The 24419-nt window shown below is 38.6% G+C and overlaps 1 protein-coding gene across 3 annotated transcripts; it reads left to right on the top strand.

The window, feature by feature from the left end:
* Positions 1-9080: 9080 nt before the first annotated feature.
* Positions 9081-18749, top strand: TRNT1 (tRNA nucleotidyl transferase 1). 3 transcript variants are annotated; one of them, XM_039321674.1, is made up of 8 exons: positions 9081-9217; positions 9529-9688; positions 11756-11949; positions 13069-13207; positions 14291-14417; positions 14863-15056; positions 15953-16206; positions 16592-18749. In XM_039321674.1, exons 2-8 carry the CDS (start codon positions 9529-9531, stop codon positions 16838-16840), a joined length of 1317 nt encoding a protein of 438 aa, XP_039177608.1. In that variant the 5' UTR covers positions 9081-9217; the 3' UTR covers positions 16841-18749. The 3 variants fall into 3 exon arrangements, with proteins under 3 accessions (XP_039177608.1, XP_039177610.1, XP_039177609.1); XM_039321676.1 differs by lacking the exon at positions 9081-9217 and adding an exon at positions 9227-9353; XM_039321675.1 differs by lacking the exon at positions 9081-9217 and adding an exon at positions 9227-9424.
* Positions 18750-24419: the final 5670 nt, after the last annotated feature.

Here is a 24419-nt window from a genome sequence, read left to right as displayed (position 1 = left end):
GTTAGGAATGAATGCATTATAGAAATTCAAGAGGCCCAGAAAAGCTTGTAGTTCAGCTTTGGACTTAGGCCTAGGAGCTTGCACGATAGCTTTTAATTTGGACTCAGCAGGATGAATCCCATTGGCATCTATTTTGAATCCCAGGAAATCTGTAGAAGGTACCCCAATTTTACACTTGTCTTTTTTTAGCTTGAGGCCTGTTTTCCGGAACCACAGCAGGGCAGCCCTCAATCTCTCAGCTAAATTTTGAGTGGAGTCTCCAGCTATTAAAACATCATCAAAATAGGGGCAAACCCCTGGTATACCCCTCAAGGTATTTTCCATTACACTTTGGAAAATTCCAGGAGCCACATTTACTCCAAATTGTAGTCTTTTGACTTTGAATGCCCCCGTGTGTTACAATGGTTTGTGCTACAGCAGCAGCTTCATCAACAGGTAACTGTTGATAAGCCTGTGCTAAATCTAGCTTTGCAAAAACACGCCCCCCCCCCTTGAGGAAAGCCAGAATATGGCTAACTACAGGTACAGGATAGGCATGTTGTTGCAATGCCTTATTTAGGGTGCATTTGTAATCTGCACAGATGCGAATGTCCCCATTAGTCTTAAGAGGCGTGACTATGGGAGTTTCCCAAGGACTGGAGTCAACAGTTTCTAAGACTCCTTGCTGAATCAATTTGTCCAATTCAGCATCAATTTTTCCTTTTAAAGCAAACGGTACTCTCCTTGCTTTTACTGTGATAGGAGTGACAGTGGGGTCCAATTTTAAGGAAACTGGGGGCCCTTTCTATGTACCCATCTGTGGGCTGAAGACATCTGCATATTCTTTGCAGACTTCTTGTGGACCTATTGTTTGCAAGCTATTAAGCCCTGTAACTTGTATTCCCAAGGCTTCAAACCAATTGAGTCCTATGAGACTCGGGCACTCACCAACTATCAATACATCTAATGGACCTTCAAAATCCTTATGTTGTACGTTAAGGGTGGCCTCCCCCTTAACACACACTTATTTTATTTTATTTTTAAAATTTATAAGCCGCCCCACTCCCGAAGGACTCTGGGCGGCTAACAATAAAAAACACATAAAACATAACAAAACAACAGTACAAAGACAATCATCCAGGGGTTAGGTTTTTTAAACCCCAGGCCTGCCAGAAAAGCCAGGTCTTAAGTAGCTTATGGAAGACCAACAGGAGTTTTGGAGTTTTGAAAGTCTGTTAGAACTATATTGGCTGGCCTAAGCTTGGCCTGGAACCCACTGCTAGAGCAAATCTTTCTGAATGTGTGAATGGAAATAATTGAAAGTGCAGACCCAGTGTCTAGTTCCATAACCAATGGAACTCCTTGCAACTTCACTTTAAGTGACAGTTTCTTTTTGAGTGGCTTGTGTGTGCCTGTCCTATAAATGCTTCTTCGTGAAGCACAGAACCCACCCTGTTTTGGCTGGGGACCCTGGTACCTTTCAGGCGCAATTCTTCTCGGGGTTGTACCTTCTGATGGCCCAGACACACAGCTGCTATGTGGCCTTGCTTTCCACATGCTCTACAGATTGCAGAACGAAATCTGCAGTCGGTCCTCTTGTGGCGACCTCCACACCTGAAGCACTTGGGTATAGCTGAAGACTTTTCTTTGCCTTCCTTCTGCTTCCTTTCTTTGGCTGGGTAGAGATGATCCACCTCTTCTTCAGGATCCTCTTTCGAGCTCTCCTGGACTCCCTCATGGTGCACGGAAACAGCTTCTGGAGTGCTTCTGATAGGCCTCATAATCTTGATTGCCCCACCTGCTGCCTCTTCTGCAGTAACCTCCTCAAGGCATCTTGGAACGATATGTCTTCCTTAGCAAAAAGTCTCTGCTGCAAGTCTCTGTTTCTAAGCCCACATACAAATCTGTCTCTCAACCTTTCTTCTAAGTCTTTAAACTCACAAGGCTTAGCTGCTTTTCTCAAAGCTGCAATGTATTCTTTAGCTGATTCACCAGCTCGTTGATCCCTCTGTTCAAAAGTATGCCTCCATGCAATAACAGACAACTTGGGCTGAAAATGTTCTTTTAGTAATTTTTTTAAATCTGTGTAGGTTACAGATTCAAGAGGCGCAGGGGCTGCTAAATTTTCAGCAATTATAATGCATCTTGACCACAAACACAGAGCAAAGTAGCGGCCTTTAAGTCATCTTCTCTTACTTGGTTTACTTTCAAGTAGTTTTCTACTCTGGCCACATATGACTCCCATCTTTCTGGGTGCGTGACATCAAATTCAGAGAGTCTCCCTATCTTCGGCATTTTCTCCTGTGTAAGGAAAGGGTCTATCAGCCAGCTTACCTCCAGCTACGCTGTACTGGCAGGCAGGTGCTGAGTTTAACGCCGTCTTCCTAGCTGCTCTCAGGACTCCTAGGTAAGCTTACAATTCTTCTTAATTAATTGTAAGGCATCCCACCTTCGTCGCCAGTGTTGAGTCCTCGGCTTAATGGCGAATAAGCACAGAGCATCTCGTAGGGTCAAGAAGCCTTTATTGTTGTCTCTTCTGCTCCGTTACAGCTCTGAGGCACACAGGCCTCTCTGCCTCTCTTAAGAACGCTTCCCCGGACCGAATAGCAACATTTGGTGCGTGAAGCCGGCGCCAGCCTGTCTGGTCCCGGTCAGCTTGCAACTGCCCGGGACCATTGCAATGTCCCGAGCCTGCCTTTGCAGGCTAAGGACACAACATAAGTCATAAAGCAAAACATGAAACTTAAATGCGTGTATTACAGTCATAAGACAAGACATGAGTTATAAAGCAGAACATGAGTTCTAAATACGTGTATCAGTTAGAAGGAGAACAAAAGGAAATGGAAAGATGTCAAGCCCCAGATTCAATTGTCAGTCGCAGAACGTTTGTGTGACGGGGGTCGCTGTCACACAAACGTTGAGAAGCACTGCTTTATCCCATTGTTTTGCTAATCTATGTACATTACAAATTGTATGATTGTTTGAAGAGAAATGCATCTGTACCAGGCTCTATGTGTTTTAATTAATTAAAAGAACTTGAGTAGTTTTCCAACTATCTGTGATTAACCATTAACCTAAAATCGGTTCTGATATCGCTGTTTTACTAACTTGACAGCTTATTATTCTAAATAGGAAACCTTCATTTTGTTTGCAAATAATATTTAAGATTCTAACTACCAGCAAGAATGAGTCCTTACATTTAAAGAGCACCTGTCATTTCAGATCCATCATGGCAGCGCCTGTTAGCAGGCATCCACTCACCTGCTGCCCGCCACGTCCCTCACCTTGTTATGTCACTGCCGCATGACTAGCCATCCCATTAAAATGAATGGGACTGTCGGTGAGTCAACAGCGGGTCAGAGGAGGAGCCTCTGCGGGACAGAAATGACAGTTGCTCTTTAAAAATTATGATTTAAATCGAGTTGATTTAAATCAAGCCTTTTTACTAGTGATTTAAATCATGATTTAAATTATGATTTAAATTGACTTGATTTAAATCGTAATTTAAATCAAATAGATTTAAATCAAATCTACCCTACAAATAACAAACAAGAAGAATTTTATCACAAGCTACATAAGAAAATATTGGAAATGGAATATCAAAATATTTACTTAGTAGGAAATTTTAATGCAATTGTAGATGGAAAACTAGACTATAGAAGCAGTAATATAAGGGAAAGGGGATTTTTTTTAAAATGACAGAAGAAATTTGCATACGGGATATGTGGAGAGAATAAAATCCCAAAAAAATCCAGTATACCTTTTATTTGAATAGGCAGAAATCATGGTCTAGAACTGACATGATATGGATGTCTCCTGAATTAAGAACAAATATACATGAGATTAAGATAGAAACTAATATACGGGCTGATCATAATCCAATAAAGCTGACTTAGAAAGGAGTAAAGAAAAAACTAAGATGGACACTGAATCAAGCTTTACTAAAAGAGAAATAATTTATACAAGTAGCAGTAAAGGAGTTTCTTTCACTAATGAGCTGCAATAATTTGCAGCTGAAGCAATAATCCTTGGCTATTGTGAAAACTCCTAAAATTCCAGAGTTTGTGCCACTTTTATCTATAAGACATCATACAAAAGACACATTTGTCCAGTCTTGTTGTCGTAATCTATGTAGCCTTCATGTTTAATTATATTCTATGGGCCTGCAGCCAATCTGGCATAAAATGCTAAAACTTACTATGTCTGCTTTATTGCAATTCCATGGTCATTTTATGATGCTATGTTTGTGTGCACACATATGAACACACAGAGAGAGCTATGAACAGTTCCTTAACTTGCTAACTCAAATGGTTTGTAGTCCCAACATGGATTAGCATTTTACAAAAACAATACGTAAAACATACTTAAATACATTGACATTATTAACTTGATGACATATACATTCATTACAAAAGCAAACAGTATTTAAGACAAAGTGAACAGTGTACAGACTTCAGTGTGTTACTGCTAAGGGATATCAGTATCCTGGAACATTTATGTGTTAGGGTTTCTGGCTATAAAAACACAGAATAGTAAATATATCTTCACTCTGTCTTGGTATCAGTATAAACCAAGTGTTTTGTATCAATATCCTATTGCACAGACAATCTACTTTATTATATTCTTTTCCACAAGAAGAAATCAAGGAAAACTACTTGACTCTGGAGGTGATTCACTCTGTAGAGAAAACAGCAGGGTTTCCCCCCCCCCCCAGAACCATCTTGTCTGATAGTGTAAAAATGGCCCTGAAGCCAGATTATTTGCAGAGTGTTAATTGCTTTTAATGGAGCAATGCCATCACTTAATCAGTGAAACATTCTTAGGGCTGCATTCCAGTAATTAGAAAGGGATAACAATGCCAAAGGAACTGGATGGATAAGATCAAAGGTCCATGGAGTCTAGCATCCCATTTTCCACAATCACCATCAAGAAGCCTATATAATTCATGAAAGCACTGGTCCATTATGTAGTCACTTCCAAGTGAATGCCCCACAAAGGCATCATGCTAACTAAATAAGAACTCTGAAGCTGTTTATTCTTCTTTTAAAATCATCTAACTTGGTAAGTTACACTACATTTTGTGGAAGCAAATAAATTACACATTTTCATTGGTTTTACTTGAATTATTTTAAAAGACAACTTGGAAATTGATTCAGATTATGGTAGTGATAAATATACATCAATATGATAAATCTTCAGAGACAGTTAAAACCTACAATACAATGGAAACTAATTGAATAGAAAAAAATACAGATGGTGAGTCAGAAAGAGATAACATTAAGGAAGTAAGATAAGGCAAAAATAGTTGGGTCTGAGAAAGGAAGAGGGAAGTAATAAAATAGATAAATAGTTTTTTTAAGGAAATGGCTAGCCAGAAAGAAAGGCTGAATGGAGAACAGGAAAAGAACTTATTGTTTAAAATGGAGACATAAATATATACTGAGTTTAAAATAACTATAAGAAAATAATTTTTCTTATTCTTATTGTATATGTGAATATGATTTAGTATGTTATCAGGAAATGTGTATAGGCGGACGGAAAGAGTGTAACCTCATAGTACCTCAGCCAATGGGGAAAGAGGAGGGCTGTAGCGGCCGGTGATAGGGATGAATAAAAGAAGGAGATATTTTGGGTTAAAACTTTGGAGAGAACCAAGCTTTGATAGCTTCTCTCCCCGCTTATTGCAATAAACGAAACAAAAGGCCTTCACTGTGTCTTGGCTGGTTATTGGTCAGGCGAACTTGCCTCTGGTCACAAAGGAAAGTAGCCAAGAGCACATAACAGTAGTCCATATACATACTGTCTCTCTCAACTTTGGAAGCGCATAGCATGGAATTCTGTGGAGGCCATACTCTCTGTCACTTATAATTTAAAGTGCTGGTGTTGACCTACAAAGCCTGTTAAAGTTAACTGCAAGTTCTCCTGACCCAACTACAATCAGCCTGACCCACTAGATCAGGGTGTGAAACTGCTGGCCCACGGGCCGGATGCATCATGCTGAAACTGCGCCCCCCCAGCTCCAGCAATGGGGGAAAAGTCGCAATACATGACGTGGTGAGTTTGACACCCCTACACTAGATTATATAGATCAAATATAATATTGATTATATAGATCAAATATAATATAGTCCTACATTTCCAAAATATGCCTAGGTAGAACCTAGAAAGCACTGCTTTTCTATTGTAGTTCCAAAGTTTTGAACTGCAAAGCACTCCTCCCCCTCCTCCACCCACCGTATGAAGATCAAGTTTCCAGCTGAACTATGGGAAAATTATGAAAATTGAATTATTCCAGCCAATATTCTCTTAAGCCCTGAAACATTTTTTTCTTTTTGTTTTCATTATCATTGCTGCTTCTTAGAGGTTTCATTATGAAATTGTCTGATAGTTGTATCATGGATGTCTATATTATTTACTTTGTAAACTGTTAAAGGTCACCATTATGGGATGATATATGTTTAATAAATATTTATATTTATTTTATGTATTTGAATTTATCAGCTACCAAATGGACTCTGGGCACCATATGAAATGAGAAAAAATATAAAAACATCGAACAGACATGATAGCCCAGATTAAAATAGCCTTATAAAAAGGAAAAACAAACAAAACAAAATAGGGACCCTAGACAAATGATGCAACATCAAGAATTGTTAATAATTGATGTTATGCGCTCCTGGCTACTTTCCTTCGTGACCAGAGGCAAGCTCACCTGACCAATAACCAGCCAAGACACAGTGAAGGCCTTTTGTTTCGTTTATTGCAATAAGCGGGGAGAGAAGCTATTAAAGCTTGGTTCTCTCCAAAGTTCCAACCCAAAATATTTCCTTCTTTATACATCCCTGCCCCGGCCGCACATCCCTCCTCTTTCCCCATTGGCTGAGGTACTATGAGGTTACACTCTTTCCAACCACCTCCTACATATTTCCTGCTACATACTAAATCATACATCACATGTACATGAAAATTAAGAGATGATTTATGCAAGGTGTGTCAGTTAATATTAATCAACTAATTGCACATGCTCAGTTGCCTGAGTTCTGGCCCCGTTTTTTATGACTTCTTAGAAAAATAGGTTTTTTCCTGTTCTGCTAGTTATCTTCTCTTACAGATGTTTTTATAGCTTGTCTTCTTCCTTTCCCACTCTAAGACCCATCTAATTTTTGCCTGCATGTTTCTCTTTCTTTATTCTCTCCTTTCCTGGTTCCCATATACTATACTTGCTTCTCCACTCAGTAAATTTCCACTGCAGCAAATTCAATTTTACATTTCTCTTTCAATATTACATTTTTGAAGACCTTTCCTTTACTTCTATCAATTGATAATAAAAATTACTGAATATTTTACATTGTGTTATTATTACCAATTTTTTCATTGCTTGACTCATAAGCACATATTTGTGACATTTTGACCACCTTATGATAAAGTGCATTGCTGTGCTATTTCAACTCACAGCTGTCATACATATTCCAAAACAATACCTTATACTAGTAGTTATGAACCCTTGGCACCTCAAAAGATGTTTCGGCTTCAACTCCCAGAATTTACCAGTCTGGATGGAGAATTCTAGGACTTGAAGTACAACTATATTCAAGCTGCCAAGGTTGTGAAATGCTACATTACATTAATATTATTAAGACTTTCTTGATCATATGTGGCTACCTAGCACCAAGAAAAAAATGTTGTAGTTGGTATCTATATTGAGATCATAATACTTATATGCTTCTGAAAAGAGGCCTACTAGCAAATAATCAGGCACTAAAGGACCTAATTTATCTTGTTCAAATGAAGATGAATTTCATTATAGAACTGCAAGAGTATATTAAATCAATTTTTCTTCAAAGTCAGTAAAGCTCTTTGACCTAGCTCTCAAGATCATTTATCTGGGGTTCTTTTTTTTAGTCTTAATCCCTGAAATACATACACACTGCCATATATTTATAGAGAGTTCACATACTCAAATCATAGTCTACAACTTGCCTCCAGAAGTTGTGAATGCTCCAAACCCTGGAAGTTTTTAAAGAAGAAATTGGACAACTATTGGTATAGGGCTTCCAGCCCAAGCACTGGGGTTAGACTAGAAGACCTTCAAGGTCCCTTCCAACTCTATTATTCTGTTCTGTTTTGTTCTGTCTAAAGGAGCCAGAAGCTATTATGGTGCAGATGTCAACAGATATTACTATTTGTTAGAAACTGGTGTAACAAAACTAGCTTTCATTTATCCTAGTAAAATCACAAAGGGGAATAAAACAAAATAATACAAACAGTAGAACCACAGTATCTCAGTGGTCACCTACTAAATTTTGTGGAACACAAGATACATCCCCGTTTGGCTGCAAACTCTAGCACAATTACCACGTGGGATCCTATAACAGGCCAGTTGCTGCCTGCCCATGCAAATCCAGCCAGTCCCGTAGTCTGAATGAGAAGGGAAATAATTACACGTGATACAAGATTCAAGAGACCTCCTAAGCTGCATGTCAAGAGTCCCTTTCTCCCATAGTTTTCCCACACGGGAAGGATATCCAGACTGTATTCTCTTAACCCTACAGGACAACTAGATTCAGGCTGCGAAAATCTAGGCGGCTAGTAGCAGAATTTCGGGGGGCGGGACCCAAAGTTTGCTTTCCTAGGAAATATCCCGCATTCACTTGCATGGAAGAGGCCTCGGCCCCTCAGTTCCACTGTGAGAGCGGGATTCACAAACTTCACTGAATCATAAAAACCCGTGATAGGTTAACATTTCCAATATTAACTGTGATTTCTCGCTTATCGTACTGCGCAAGCCTAGCCAGCTGTGTTATCCTTAACACAGGATGGGTAAAGCACGCGCGGCTTATCGTGATTTGTGGACCAAGCCTTAAAAGATAACGACCTGAGTCCTGAAAAAGGCCGCTTCTTTCGGACACAAGCAAAATGCCAGTTTAGCCACGCTCAGCAATTGCCGAAGTTACTCCACAAGGCGGCGAACCATCCTGCAGAGCCAACTGAAAAAAGCGCGCGCACAGCTACAGAGGACAGCTACGCGGTCTCGAGCGGGTCTCCAGACGGATAAAAGCGCCACCCTCGACTGGGAAGGACGCGGAGGAGGAGTTACGCCGTTGCAAGCGCCCGCCTCCTGCTCTCCCGCTTCGGAAGTCGCACCTTCATTTTTATTTGGCAGCAATTGACGCTGCGGGGTTGCTGGGTCCGCTCGCTTAAAGCCGCGGAGACCCCCACCCCCACCCCAAGTTCGTTGGTGAGTGAGGCTGCCCTTTCTCTCGCCAGCGAAGGTTGGCCAGCAGGCCTTGCGAAGGGGAAAAAAGGGGGAGAAATGGACTGAAACGCCCGGCCGGTGCGGGGATTCCTTGCAGGCCGCGGAAACCGAGCGTGGCGTGAGTTTTTCCGGCTGCTCACTCCACCTTTGCCTAGCTGTGCAAAGGGCTTTCTCCCACCCGCAACCCACGTAATTGTTATTTTCAGGGCGTCTGCCGGGCCTCTGGGTTGCACCATGCCTTCCTGGGGTGTTCATTAACTCGTGGTTTCGTTTCGTTGTTTCTTTTTTTAAAGATGTGGAGTCATTTCGTTCTTCTGAGCTATAAGGCAGGCGAAATCCTTGCTCCCCGCAACAGAGTAGGGCTCGCAAGCTTTTGTCGGAATTTCAGAACCATGAAGATAGAGTCTTCCGAATTTAAGTCTCTTTTCACCCCGGGACTGAAGGGCATTGCAGGTACAGGTGCTTCATTTTCTTGGGAGGTGGCTTGGGAACTGGGATGGACAACCTGTGGCCCTCCAGCTGTTGCTTGAACATCTGCTTGGAGTATCTCTTACCATTATTAGATCGGTTTACTTCTGCCACGTGATGTAGTTCTGCACTTTGTGGGGGAAGGCAGATTTCTCGGCCCTCTTTTGGACTAGGAATTCCTGATAATTGTAAAAACAACAATGAACAAGAACTCGTGATTTAATACTATTAGTGCTTGTGTTTCACTATGACTAGCAATTATTTTATTCCAGTAGTAACTTCAGCAATAAAATACCTCATGCTGGTGCATACCAGGATACCAACATAAACTAGTAGGTTACTCTCTTTTGCATTGGGATTATAACTAGCATAACAGCCAGATTTCTTTAACAACTATGTTCAAAAGATTACAATAGTGTTTCTCAACCTCTGTAACTTCTAAGGCACATGGATGCTGGCTAGAGAATACTGGGAGTTGAAGTCCACATGTTTTAAAGTTGTAGAGGTTGAGAAACACTGGTGTACAATAGTACCTGAATGTCTTTTGTCACATGGGCCACAAAGACATACAGATTTCTCTCTCAAACTGTCAATCAAAACAGATTGAGACTTTAAGCATCAAACATAAGTTTCACTCCAGGATTGCAAACCAGTCCTGCTGACTTTTCAGTTGTATTATTCAGAAGGACAAATTTGATTCTTTTCATTCATCATATCAGAGATGGGTGTATCAAACTGTTTCCAGTGCAGTGTCACATTCAAAGGATATATGCTACTTGTAGATGTTATGTTGAACTATCTTTGATTTATGTTAAACTGAGATTTTCAAGATTTGCTGAGGTGAATTTGGAGAAATATTTTAAAATGCTTAATCCAGACATATAATTTACATGAAGTATTTCATTTTACACTATGGTTTGGATTCTTTGGCTGCTTTTGTGATTTGTTAGAATATGCCTGCCTGAGTAATATCAGACATGCCAAGCATGTTTTTGTATCAATATCTATAAGAAATTTTGGAAGGCCTAAGGCAGTGGTGGCAAACCTGTGGCACGTGTGCCAGAGACGGCACTCAGAGCCCTCTCTGTTGGCACATGCGCCACCACCAGCAGCAGCAGGTCCATCAGGCCGCCACTGCTGCCCGGAGCAGGAGCCCCACCCAGCACGAAGGAAGCGAAGCAGCCAACTAGCAAGCCTGAGTAGAGGTGGTGGACTGGAAGAAAAGGGAGGGGGAAGCATTTTATGTGCTGCAAATGGGATGGGGCTAGTGCCTGCATGATACTCACTAGCCCTGCTTTGTATCTGCACCTTGCAGCGCGGCGGTGGCCGTGTTTGCGCCTTGCCGCACGGTGGCCCATTTTTGTGCCCCATTTTTTGCATGCCAGAGGCGGCACTCAGAAGCATCTCCCTGACCCCCACCCCCAGGGCACCACAATGCTGATGCGGCCCTGTCACTTTGCAATAAATAAGTGGGTTTTGGGTTACGGTTTGGGCACTCGGTCTCTAAAAGGTTTGCCCTCACTGACTTAAGATTTATTGCCCTTTCATGCTTTAATGATACAAGTGAAAATACAGACCACTTCTGCAGTATTTGATTGATCTTAATCCTCATCAAGACTACTGTGCATGTGGTCTAGTGCATGAATTTTTGAAAAGAAAATTTTCAATGGTTTCTTTTTTCTTTAAGTTAAAGCACAGAAATAAGATATTTTTTAAAAAATTAAAGTATGATTTAAATTTTCTCCATCTATGAGCAAAGGTCTTGTTCACGATGGGACACATCACAAGTGCATGCACACAGGCCAAAAGACAGCCAAATTGTCTATAAATAACATATTCTATAACTGAACCAATGAGGCCCCACTCTATTTGATTTACAAAATTAAATTGTAAATTATGAATTAAAAGTTAGGTTTAGAGCATTATTTATCTTGGACAAATCTAGCATGAGGAATTCCACATAAATCAAAAGTCATTATACCATAATTTCTCTTGCTTGGCTTCCTTCATGTATACTTTGTCTTTATAATTTTTTCCCATTTCTACTTACAGAAATATTTAATAAAGAAAATTATGAACTAAGAATAGCAGGAGGTGCTGTAAGGGATTTACTCAGTGGAATAAAACCACAAGACGTTGATTTTGCCACTACTGCAACACCTAGTCAGATGAAAGAAATGTTCCAGGCCAAGGGTGTCCGTATGATCAACAACAGAGGAGAAAAACATGGAACCATCACCGCTAGGGTAAAAGGATTTTGCAAACTTTTAAAATGAAAAATAGACAGAAAAAGTATTTGGGTAGAAGAGGAGTGTCTATAGATTTATATTCCTAAGGTTATAAAAAAGTCTAAATTGTCCTCATGTTGAGCTTTAAAGCTAGCAAATATATCTTTGTTTTCTTTTTTTAATTGGTAAATAGAAAAATATAGACATTGTTGCAATGAGGCAACCTTCTTTGTCCCTTCCTGTAAGCTGACCTCATTGCTAGCTGACTATAATGTCAGCAAATGTGGGAAAATATTAGAAGAGAAAGAGAAGTGGGCTGTATGCAGAACATGACAATATTCAGAGGCTATCTGATAATAGTTGTTTGCCATGAAAGGTAGTTGTACTATCACATATGTTGAAACTGCCATCCTCTCAATGGCTAGTCACTCTACTTTTTCACCATGATGTTTGGGAATTGCAGAAAAGCCATTTTGGAGAAGGAAGGCCTAGAGTACTATGCCAAACTAAAGGAACTTGAGGCACATGGGATAAGATGAAATGCCTCTGTCCAATTGTGGCTGAGTCTTCAGTCCTACAAATTAGAACACATAGAATAATTAGAAAAATTAGAAGACACAGAATAATCAAAGCATTATGTAGTACATGTTTTTTACATAGTATTTTTAAAACTTATAAATTTGATGGATAAATAGTTGTCACTGATGTATGAAGAAAAAATGTACTTGAGCACAAAAAAGATGAAGACAATTAGCTTCCATGTTGGGCGGGAAGGAATTCCACATAGGGCATTGGGGCAAGTGGAGGCAGACTTGAGGGGTCATTGGATAAAGGAAAATACTGTAAAAAGAGTTGTCTGTTATTTATTAAGAAATTGTATATGGCCATCCAACCGACTCAAGGTAACTCCAGGCGGCTTACAGAAATAAAACTCCCAATTCAAAACCCAATAAACCCCCACCCTCAGTTATAAGCTGTAAAAGGGGGGAAATACAGGCAAAGGAATGTTTTCATGCAGGAAACAAAACAGATGATGGATTGATTTTTTTTTTCAAAATTCCATTCTATCCATTTTAATGCAAGGTTTTAAAATGGATTCTGTTAGCCAAATGAGAAGTTGGGGTTTTTTTGCTGCAGCTCCACGAGGAGAACTTTGAAATTACCACACTGAGAATTGATCTGCGTACTGATGGGAGACATGCAGAAGTAGAATTCACAACTGATTGGGAAAAAGATGCGGCAAGAAGAGATCTCACCATAAATTCTATGTTCCTAGGTAAGCTATTTTCCCATCTTAAAAGATGGCATGGTGGTCCTATAAATGTGGATTGTTCTCTCACTTGAATGTTCTATGTCAACCCTATCTCTAGTGGTTCCAGGTTTAAGCCTAACTAGGAGTTGGAAGGCAACAACTGATTGAGTTTTCTTGTGAGAGGCTGGCAGTGAGCATTAGAAATCTTTCTCCCATCCTCTTCTTTCCTTCCATACTTTGTCCTTCCTTTTTCATTTTTTCCTGCTCCTTCCTTTCATATCATAGGCTTATTGGTAACCATACATGTTCCTTCCAAGTTCCCCATTGGTTTGTGGGAAGCTGTCAGGGAACTTTGAAAATAAGAATGGCATGACTGTAGCTGAGGCAAAACTAATTTCATTCCCTTAGGAGTAATTCATCCAAAAGTATCGAATGGAGATTTTCAGTAGTATATAGATATTATGGACATCTTACAATGAGTTGATGTAGACAGAATTCTGCTTGAATGAGGACACTTTGGCATATACTGGTACAGTGTTCTGCCATCTTGGTAATGTGATGCCTATAATTCCATTAAATGGCACACATAGAATCCCTAAATTTAAATAGTTATCCTTTAAAATAAAGCATGTTAAAGTCTTTTGAGCTAGCCAATTTCCCCTGAAATATGGCAGCGTTCCTGTATTAGATCTCAGTGCTGAAATTATTGAAATTTCACAAGATTTGGTACATGCTTTAAAAGGAACACCACATTTTTGGGTGCTCATGTTATATAGATTAATATAAAATGGTTCTTATTAAAATTGCTGATTGTTGCTTAAAGAAATCCATGGATTATCAGTAGCTTAAAAAATATACAATGGCTTCCTTCCTAAGTAATCACTTTTCATGAGATCCATTTCTTATCAGCTGATGCTAATCATTTCAACCAATATTTTTTAGCTTTGGTATTACAAAGTGAAGGTTTCATCCTACTACCTACCATGATTGCTGGTCATCTTGTTCTGACCCTGATCAAATGCTAAAGATGGATGGAGTTTCAGAAAATGCCTTTTTAAATGAATTTCTAAGTAATTTTTGTTAAAATATGTTTCACTTGCTTGATAGGTTTGGATGGCACTCTTTATGATTTCTTCAGTGGTTACAATGACTTAAAAAACAAGAAGATCAGATTTGTAGGAGAAGCCAACCAGAGAATAAAAGAAGATTTTTTACGAATTCTTCGCTATTTCCGGTAAATAGCTTTATATTCCTACATGATATGGGGCACTGGCCAGTTTGCAGAGAGCTAGATGTTCTTTTATTTATTCCTTAATTACACTTCACTTGGAGATCACTTACAGAGCATTGACTTCCTGGTTTGTGTATGGCACTCAGTATTAGTGGCATTTGGACATCAAATCTTTGCCCTTTTCACTTTGGTGCTCAGTTTGCCTAAATATATTTGCACCAGGATATTTATAAAAACAACTGTATTCTAAGTCCTTACAGTGACCATATTGAGTTAATGTAGAGTGAATTTTACTTGAGTGTAAACACTTTGGCATATACTGGCACGTTGTTCTGCCATCTTACCCAGTTCCAAAATTCTTGAAAGTCAAGCTATGAACAGCGGGGTTGGTAATGTGATGCCTATAACTCAGCAAAATGAATTATAAGGCTGAAATTATTTTCCTTAGATTTTACGGGAGGATAGCTGAAAGGCCTGATGATCATGATGCCAAAACTCTGGAAGCCATCAAAGAAAATGCCAAAGGTTTGGCTGGAATATCTGGCGAAAGGATTTGGACAGAATTGAAAAAAATTCTTGTTGGGAAATACGCAAATCAACTCATTCATCTGATGTATGAACTTACAGTAACTGATTATATAGGTAAAAAACTTAATAGATGTTAACTCCTGTACAGATGTGAATATTGGAGATAGAGAATATCTTAATGGTGCCTTTTCCAAAAGACAATTTGAGTTTCTTGAGGGATTTTCTTTGAAAATGTTTCACTTCTCATCCAAGAAGTTTCTTTAGTTCTAACTGATTGAAAGGGATTTCCTTTGGGACAACCAATCATCTATGGATGATTGAGAATCTCCATAGCGAGATAGAGAATTATCTGAGGACATATTCTTGAGTAACTAGTTACATCATTTATTTTTTGATAATGGGCACATTGTTCTTCAAAGATCTTTGGAGTTCCTCAATAAACCTGGCTTGGGAATTTTAGAAACTGGAATCTCACAACTGCAGTGCACCAAGATTTGGGAAGGACATATTAACTGCTGAAATGAGTATCTCTGCATTTCTTAGGACATTGTAGATATGCTATCTGGGGAATTTTGGGAGTTGAAGTTAAGGTAGAAAAATAGAACATTGGGCTAGGTCAGGGGTAAGCAACCTTGGCTCTTTTATGACTCGTGGACTTCAACTCCCAGAATTCCTGAGCCTGCCATGCTGAGGGAAAAGGGGGAGGTTTCCAAGCTGAGCCATGCTGGCTCAGGAATTCTGGAAGTTGAAGTCCACGAGTCATAAAAGAGCCAAGGTTGCCTACCCCTGGCCTAGGTCTAAAAAAGCCTTGAATCTGTAACCCTGTTCTACATTGGTTCTGAAGTGACAGCGCTCTAGAGTTTGATTTTGCCATTACTTGTAATAATAATGATACATTCTGCTTTTCTAGCAATTCCATGTACTGCTTTGTTAGCAATCTTAGTTGATTTCTTGTTGCTTTCTAATAGTTACCTTCTTCTCAAAACCCTTCTTTATATGTATCCCCTCAGGATTACCTGTTAATGGGAACTTACAGGAGTTTGATACAGTCTGTAAAAATGTCCAGAATCTTTTCCCCAAACCAATGACCATTCTAACGTCACTGTTAAAGGTTCCGTGTGATCTTTCAAAACTGGATTTAAGACTGAAACTATCAAAAGATGAAAAAAACCTGGGGCTATTCCTGTTGAAGCACAGGAGAGACTTGACCAAAGCTTCCGATACTACAATGCCTCTTAAACCGTACCAGGATTTCATTTTAGATGTAAGTACAGTAAATCTCTTTTGGATAATTCTCAACTTTTGTTCAGCTTTTTATTTGATCTATTTGGAGGCATCTTTGTCCTCTTGATTTAATCTCAGATACATAAACTAGGAGTTAGGAAGAAGGCTGTGAGAAGATGAATGCTGATTCCTTAAATACAGACTGGGTTCCCCTGTGTATGTAACCACAAACAAAACATTTAATGTACGCTCACCAAAAAAATAGAAAATTCTGTACTTATTGTTTTAAAAATGGTGCCAAGTAAAGTCTGAACTCTAAGAAGATTGAGGACTTATCTGGTTTGAGATATTTTGTGTTTTACATTGGAACTTAAGAACTATGAATACTCTGTGCTCATATTTCTCATTTTGTTGTATTTGTGAAGGCAAGGGAGTCTTGTGCAACATCCAGAATCCATGAGCTTTTGAAGTACCAAGGAGAAGAACAACTTCTGAAAGAAATGCAAGAATGGTCTTTACCCTCTTTTCCTGTAACTGGTCATGACTTAAGACAAATGGGAATCTCATCAGGAAAAGACATTGGGCCCCTCTTGCTACAGTTACGAGAACAGTGGAAAAAAAGTGATTATCAAAAGAATAAAGAAGAACTTTTAAGCTATGTAAAGAAGGCGTGAAAGCAAATGGTGCTGAAACTAAATAATTTTGTATGAAGTTTCACATGTACATGCATATTTTATTGGGTACATTTCATTTCTAAATATTAGGACTATTTGTATTTCAGTTCCAAAACAAATAGGGTAGTTTTTGTGTTCATCTGGTTGGTAATACATGAATAACTTTCATATTCTTTTACTCAACTATTAAATAACTATTAAATGTACGCTTCAAGTTGCACTGACTCACAAACAAACTTGTATGTAGATTGACTGACTATCTGGGTTGTTCAAAAATGTTCTTTGGATTGAGTTGACTTTAAAAAGCAAGGAAAAATAATTTAAGGAAATTAACATTGCAGTTGTATTCCTGTTTATCCAAAAATGATTCCCATCCATTCAGTGGAGCTGACTCTCAGCAAGCATATATCATCTTGAACCTCAGTCAGATTTTAGCCACAGCTGATGCTGTCAAACATTATCACTTCACTGAAATTCAAATTACATTATGGACAACAACAACCTGAAGTTTTAGATACTGAAAAAGATTTACTAGTTATTCCAAAAAAGCTTTTAGGTACAAGGATAGCATTTCTAATATTTATATTGAGCTGAGCACTTTTCATTCATTTTGTTTCTATGCACCTGAAAAGATTCTGAGAACTAATTAAAAACTGATTTTTTAAAATACAAATTACACAAAGTCCCAGCTTTCCTCATTTTTTAACTTGGAATATGTTACAAAAGCCTACAGTGGGTTTATAAACTTGATCCTATAAGTCTTACCTAATGCTGCAAAATGAGTTACAATAAGCTCAGTGGGATTAATTCTTGGCAGTATATTTAGGACTGTAGTGAAAATGTTCTTGCTGGGTTGATGAATTTGGATAATGACATAGAAGTTTCTATCCACTAGGTGGCAACCTGTAGGAGCCAATTTTATATTGCGAACAATACAGTACAGAAGAGGTTTTGTTCAAGGTGCATGCTGAAAGATCTCTGGGTGGTAATGCAGTTTCAAATTCTAATTTGCAATTATCTGAGGGAGATGGGCAGTTTAGAAAGAGGAAATATAAATAAATATGACTATTTCTTCAGTCTAGACTTCACGAGAACCAATTTCTAATAATGGAAAATTTAATATTTAATTTGATCATAATGCTGTCAGGCCATCTTAATATATGTCAGGTTTTATCCTATGTACTGTATTTTGCATTTTCTCTGTCCTTCTGAGAAATTGGTTTATCAGAAACCAACTAATATTGTACCTTCCCTTAATTCTAAGTCAGTACATGAAGAATATTGATTCGGGAATATGAGCACGGGGACAAAATGGAGAGTACAACCTTAACCCTAATGAATGCATTACAGATAGTCTTCAGTTTAAAGCCATTTGTTTAGTGAACATTCAAAGTTAAAATGGCACTGAGAAATGTGATACTTAATGACTGTCATAGCATTCCCACGGTCACCTGGTCAGAATTCAGGTGCATATTAACTGGCATGTATTTACCATAATGGCAGCATCATGGTAATCACACAGTCACCATTTGCGACCTTCCGGGCAGTCTTTCAACATGCAAAGTCAGTGGGGGAAGCTGGATTCACTTAACTGCAATGATTCACTTAATCATGGCAAAAAAGTGTAGCAAATTGGGCACAACCAGTTGAACAACCAACTGCCTTGCTTAGCAGTGGAAATTATTGTCTCACTTGTGGTCATAAGTTGACGACTACTAGTTGTATGTATTTCCATGATACTTTTCTACGTCCCTTAACCTAGAAAGCTAAAAACTTCTGTTTGTTTTTAATTTGCTTTTCTCCTGGAATTCACTTTAGATTGCACATGTTTTAGAGACATACTTGGAGAGTACCACTATGCTATTAGGATTGGAGGGATTGGCCGACATTACAGCTTATCCTGCAAAAAGTTTCAATGTATGCTGCTCTAATGGAAAAGCTTGAATCTGAAAAACTTATTCAATTCTGGAATGAAAATATACAACAGACAATATTTTGTATATGGATAGCAACCTGAGAAAACCACAGTTATGGTTGGATTGCAGGATGATTGTTACTAATCTGTTTATGGTCAGAGACCCCCATTTACTGACAGATGCACAAATTAATACAAAAGTATAATTAGAGATCTGAGCACAATAGGCCAAATTGTTCGTAATCTTTGCTCTACAGACTTTTTATCTCTAAATTTAGTTGTTGCCATTTCAATGTTTATGGACTTGTGGACACGTCCAAAATGGTGTATGCAAAAGGGCTGATGATTTAAAGAAAATACTTAAAATTTACAAGGGGGACAATACAGTGGATGTTTTAGGGAATCAAGGTCCATAATGTTAGGAAATGGCAAAGAGGAACTACAGTCATGTGAAAAAAATTACATAGAACTCTTGAGTTCTATACTTTTACGTACCAGGATATAGTAATAATCATACGGTCCTTAGCAGTTCTTAAAAGTAGGTAAATACCTCAGATGAACAACACATGACATATTACACCATGTCATTGATTTTAACAAAAAGGCAAAATGGAAAAGCCATATGTGAAAAACAAAGTACACCTTATGACTAGCTTGTACAATGGGTGTCAAACTGCCAGCCTGTGGGCCAGACACATCATGACAAAACCACGCCCACCCCATTGCTGGCAATGGGGAAAAAGTTCCTATACATTGCGTTGCGAATTTGATATGTTTGTTGTAGAACTTTTAGTAGCAATAACTTGAAGTAAAGCATTTTCTGTATGACTTTATCAGACTCTCATATCATGGAGAAATTTTGGCCCAATCCTGTTTACAACTTTGCTTCAGATCATTAGGGTTTGTAGTGCATTTGTTTATGCACAGCTCTCTCTGAAGTCCCGCCACAGCATTTCAATTGGGTTGAGGTGTGGACTTTGACTGGAGCAACACCTTGATTCTTTTCTTTTTCAGCCATTCTGTTGTAGATTTGCTGGTATGCTTGGGATCATTGTCCTATTGCATGACCCAATGTCAGTTAAGCTTTAGCTTTTGGACAAATGGCCTCACATTTGACTCTAGAATACTTTGGTATACAGAGTTCATGGTCAGCTCAATGACTGCAAGGTGCCCAGGTCCTTCGGCTGCAACACAAGCTCAAATCATTACCTCTCCACCACTGTGCTTTATGATTGGTATGAGATGTTTATGCCATATGCCGTGTTTAGTTTTTGCCAAACATGGCACTGTGCATTATAGCCAAATATTTCCACTTTGGTCTCCCCTGTCCAAAGGACAGTGTTCCAGACATCTTGCGATTTGTTCAGATGTAACTTTGCAAACCTAAACTGTGCTGCCATGTTTTTTAGAGTTTGTTTGGCAACACTGCTAAACAAACCATGCTTGTTCAGTCTTTCTCTAATTGTACTGTCATGAAGTTCAATATTTAACATGCTGAGGCCTATAGAGTAACTCTTGGATATCTGGCAAACTCCCTGAGCATTGCATGGACTGATCTTGGGGTGCATTTACTGGGATGTCCACTCTTGGGAAGATTGGCAAATGGCTTGAATGTTTCACACTTTAAATTGTTTGGAAATGGCCTTATAACTCTCTGCCCATCAACAATTGTTTCTCTAAGCAATTGTTGCTTCTCTGTTGGGCAGCAACAATTGCTTCTCTAAGATCATTACTGATGTCTTTACTCTTTGATATTGTGTTAACATACACCTTAAGGCTGGAGACCAGCAAACTCTTAAAACTTCAGCTTTTATAGAGGTGATCACACTTGCTGATGATCAATTGATCAAGGGCATGGGATTAGCAGCTGCTACTTAGCCTCTTCATACCTATGGAAGCAGTTAAGTGTGTACTTAGTTTTTCACACCTGGCTTCTCCATTTTGCCTATATTTCTGTAAAATAAATGATGACATGGTGTAATACGTCAAGAGTTGTTGTTCATCTGAGGTTGTATTTATCAACTTTTAAAGAATGCTAAAGATTATTTGTAGTATGATCTGAATTTTATGATTTTGAGTGCATTCAGCCATACAACTGAAGCAAGATTCAGTTTAAAACAAGAAATATGTTTCTTTATGAAAGCCCATGATGAAGCTGACAAAGCAAAAAGAATGAATTTCTGAAAATGAAATTCAAAAGGTAAATCAAAGTGAGGTATCAAAACATAAATAGCATCATCACATGGAGGAAAATAGTAATGATTTATGAGACTTCGATCTAAATAGAATTTAGTAATGTGAAGCTCTTTAAAAAGCTGATTGCTTCACACACAATAAAAAATGTGTGATTCTGGAGCTTCCGTTTTTGCCGTTGCGGTGAAATGGGCTCAGGAAGACAGGGCTCCGTCTTTCACATGTGATTTTGCCCCACTGGGGATCCTGGAAACGGTCGAAAGTCACCCTGTAGAGGCGACAAGCAAGGAGGGGACCCTCATTGATTGCAGGAGGGTGGCAGCCCTTCCGTTTGATCCGAGGAAGCCCTTCAAACCAGCGGGGGAAAGACTGGCTACTGACAACAGAAGACAATAAGCACTAACAAGCAACCTTTCAGCAATGTGGATGAAACTGGGTGAGACTCTAAGACTTCTTCCTGGAAAAAACTACCCAAAGCACCCCCCCCAATGGGAGAGGGAAGGGGAATTTCCATCTCATTCCCTCACAAAAAGAAAAGCGGCAAACTAATTACTTGGGGAAAAGAGAAAATTACAAGATTAATTTGGAATTAATCACATATATGGCTTTGAAATTTGGGGACTAAAAATGTTTTTGAGACTTTTTTTAAAAAAAGCTGGAAAACGGCACTAATGGTATCTAGTGGCGAATTATGGCACTACAATTTGCTATGCCTAAAGGAAACTTGGCTTGAAGCCCAGTTTTAGATAAGATTCTTACGGTCTGTCCTTGGAAATTTTCACATTTGAAGACTGCAGCTGGGAAAAGGGGGGGACTTTTGGGCTGCTTATCGGTGTGGCAGGGATGAACTATTTTGAAACTCGCCTGCCTGAACTACAAATATAAATATTAACTGACTTTCAGAGCTATGTTGTGGAACTATTTCCCTGCAAGAGAAACACACTTCATTGCTTGAGATGATGGAATATTTTGGATTACAGATCTTTGATTGATGAACAATTTTTATTATAAAGACCACTTACAAAAAATGTGATTCTCTCAGCCTTTGAGATTTTATTTGTCCTGTATTTTTTTCATTTATTTGTATCCTGCCTTTATTATTTTTACAAATAACTCAAGGCAGCAAACACATCTAATCTACCTTCCTATTTTCCTCACAACCACTCTGTGAGATGAGGTGGGCTAAAAGAGATTGACTGGCCCAAATTACCGTACTTTCCAGTGTATAAGACAACTTTCGCAAGCTTTAAAATTGGTGCCAAAGACGGGGGTTGTCTTATATGCCGAGTCGTCTTATACGCCGGAAATAACGGTAGTTTCCGGCGTATGACTTTCTAGGCATGCGACTTGGTGCCGAAGACGAGGGTCATCTTATACGCCGGGTCGCCTTATATGCCGGAATATACAGTACCCAGTTGGCTTTCATGGCTAAAACAGTACCTAGTTTCTGCTTTGCAGCCTGATGCCTTAACCACTAGGCCCAACTGGAAAAATACTGATAGCAATATACAAAGTTGTGAATATACTTGGGTCAGAAGGAAAATGTAAGTTCAATTCAGTCATGATTTGCTATTAAAGCATTATTAGTTTGAAAATCATAACGAATTACCAAATGATGTCTGATTTAGAAATTTAATAAGAATAAATGATATAAAAGTACTTTGTTGAAATCACAACAGCTTTCATTTAAATCAGTGAGCATAATAAAAATTCTATTCTGTTGTTATTCTATATTCTATTCTATTCTATTCTCATTTCACTTGGTTTGCTTCCAAGAAAAAGATGGTTTGTTTAAAAAGACAGTGACAAGCAAAATAAAACCTTTTTATGATGCAGCAATAAATTTTCAGATTTAAAGTCTTAATGGTACTGCTTTTAGAAAAAAAATAAAGATGCAAATATTTGTAATATTTCCTTAGTTTCTGCAGTAAGTACTGAAAGGGAAACTAATTCATTTTATTATCTGTTTAAACACGTTAATTCCCATTTTTCCCCTTCTCTCCAATTTTTGGAAGTAAACCCCACAATACTTATACAAACATAGAGAAACTGAGCTAATAAAGAGATGCATTAATGGATCTATATTGAAACTATAAAGCAGGGGTGTCAAACTCGCAATGTCACATGACGTGCCATGACGTATCACAACTTTTTTGCCATTGCCAGCAATGGGGTGGCGTGGTTTCGCTATGATGCATCTGGCCCACGGGCCGGCAGTTTGACACCCTGCTACAAAGCATATGCCTTGCAGAATTAATTGGGAGGACAATAGCCAATTTCACACTAGCAGGATACAGCATATTACCTTTGCAGTAACTTGAACTCATGCTTACTTAAGAATTAGAATATGCTATTAGTTTATTAATCTTAAATCTATCACAGAGTGAGGCAACACACATAATAGTCAACATTAAGTGAAAACTGAAAAAATATTTATTTATGATCTCAATAAATTATGTCAGGGTCCAAGTATTTTTTTTTTTTAAGAAAGCCTTGCTTAAACTCTAATTAAACTCAAACCACATAAATTTTAAGCATAACTTTAATCCCTGCCATTCATCTGTTGCCATTTTGATAGAGGGGCCTAGCCATATATGATGCAGGCTATTTGTGGGAAAGCTGTATCAATGAAAAGTGAGACTAATGTGTCAGCTCTTTCACCTTTATGAGCGTAATAGTCAGGAACAGATCTTAGCACATTTGTGATAATCTACACACCCTGGGAGCCACTGAACCAAGACTGATTGAAAAATAGGACTTCACTCCTCCATCTGAATTGTGGCGAATAAAAACCTTGTTCCATATGGTAAGACAGAGAAAGAGAATAGATCTATTAAGATGGATATTCCAATGTAAGCGTTACATTTTATTCTTGGCAGAAAAATGAAATGGGTGAGAGGGGATTTTACTAGGAACAGGTATAAGGAGTTAAAATTAATTGTTGTGTAACACCCAGAGTCCCTTTTCATGAGATGGGCAGCTAGATAAATTTAATAAAATAAAATAATAAAAACGATGCACAGACTGGAGCTGAAAATTAAACTTATTGGCTATCACTTCATCCATAGCAGAACAAAACTAGAAAGGAACCAGAACTTCAGGAACTTCACCACTTGAAAAACCAAGTCCACAATAACTTTAATTATTGAAGAAGTTACTCCTTTGTTGCAATAAACCTCCAACCCATATGGCTTTCACAGATCCTACACTGAGTTATATAGTCCATGCATAGCTACTAGTATGGCGACTAGTATTGTATTTGTTCACTACAGTCTGCCCCCCCCAATCAAGTGCTTTCAATACATTTTTATAACACAAGAAAAATAAAAAATAATCTAAAATTTTCATTCAGTAAGATGCCCTTATCTCGCTCTATTCAAAAAGAGATGACAGCTAATATTGCTTTTGACTAGGTGAGAGACGGTGTTGAAGCACAAGAAGACAGTTCAGTTGTAACTGTGATGAGAAATA

Source organism: Crotalus tigris, unplaced genomic scaffold (assembly GCF_016545835.1).
Source record: "Crotalus tigris isolate CLP2741 ecotype Arizona unplaced genomic scaffold, ASM1654583v1 scf7180000023780.715972, whole genome shotgun sequence".
In the NCBI taxonomy this organism is placed as follows: Eukaryota; Metazoa; Chordata; class Lepidosauria; order Squamata; family Viperidae; genus Crotalus; species Crotalus tigris.
This window is presented reverse-complemented; position numbering and strand designations above follow the sequence as displayed.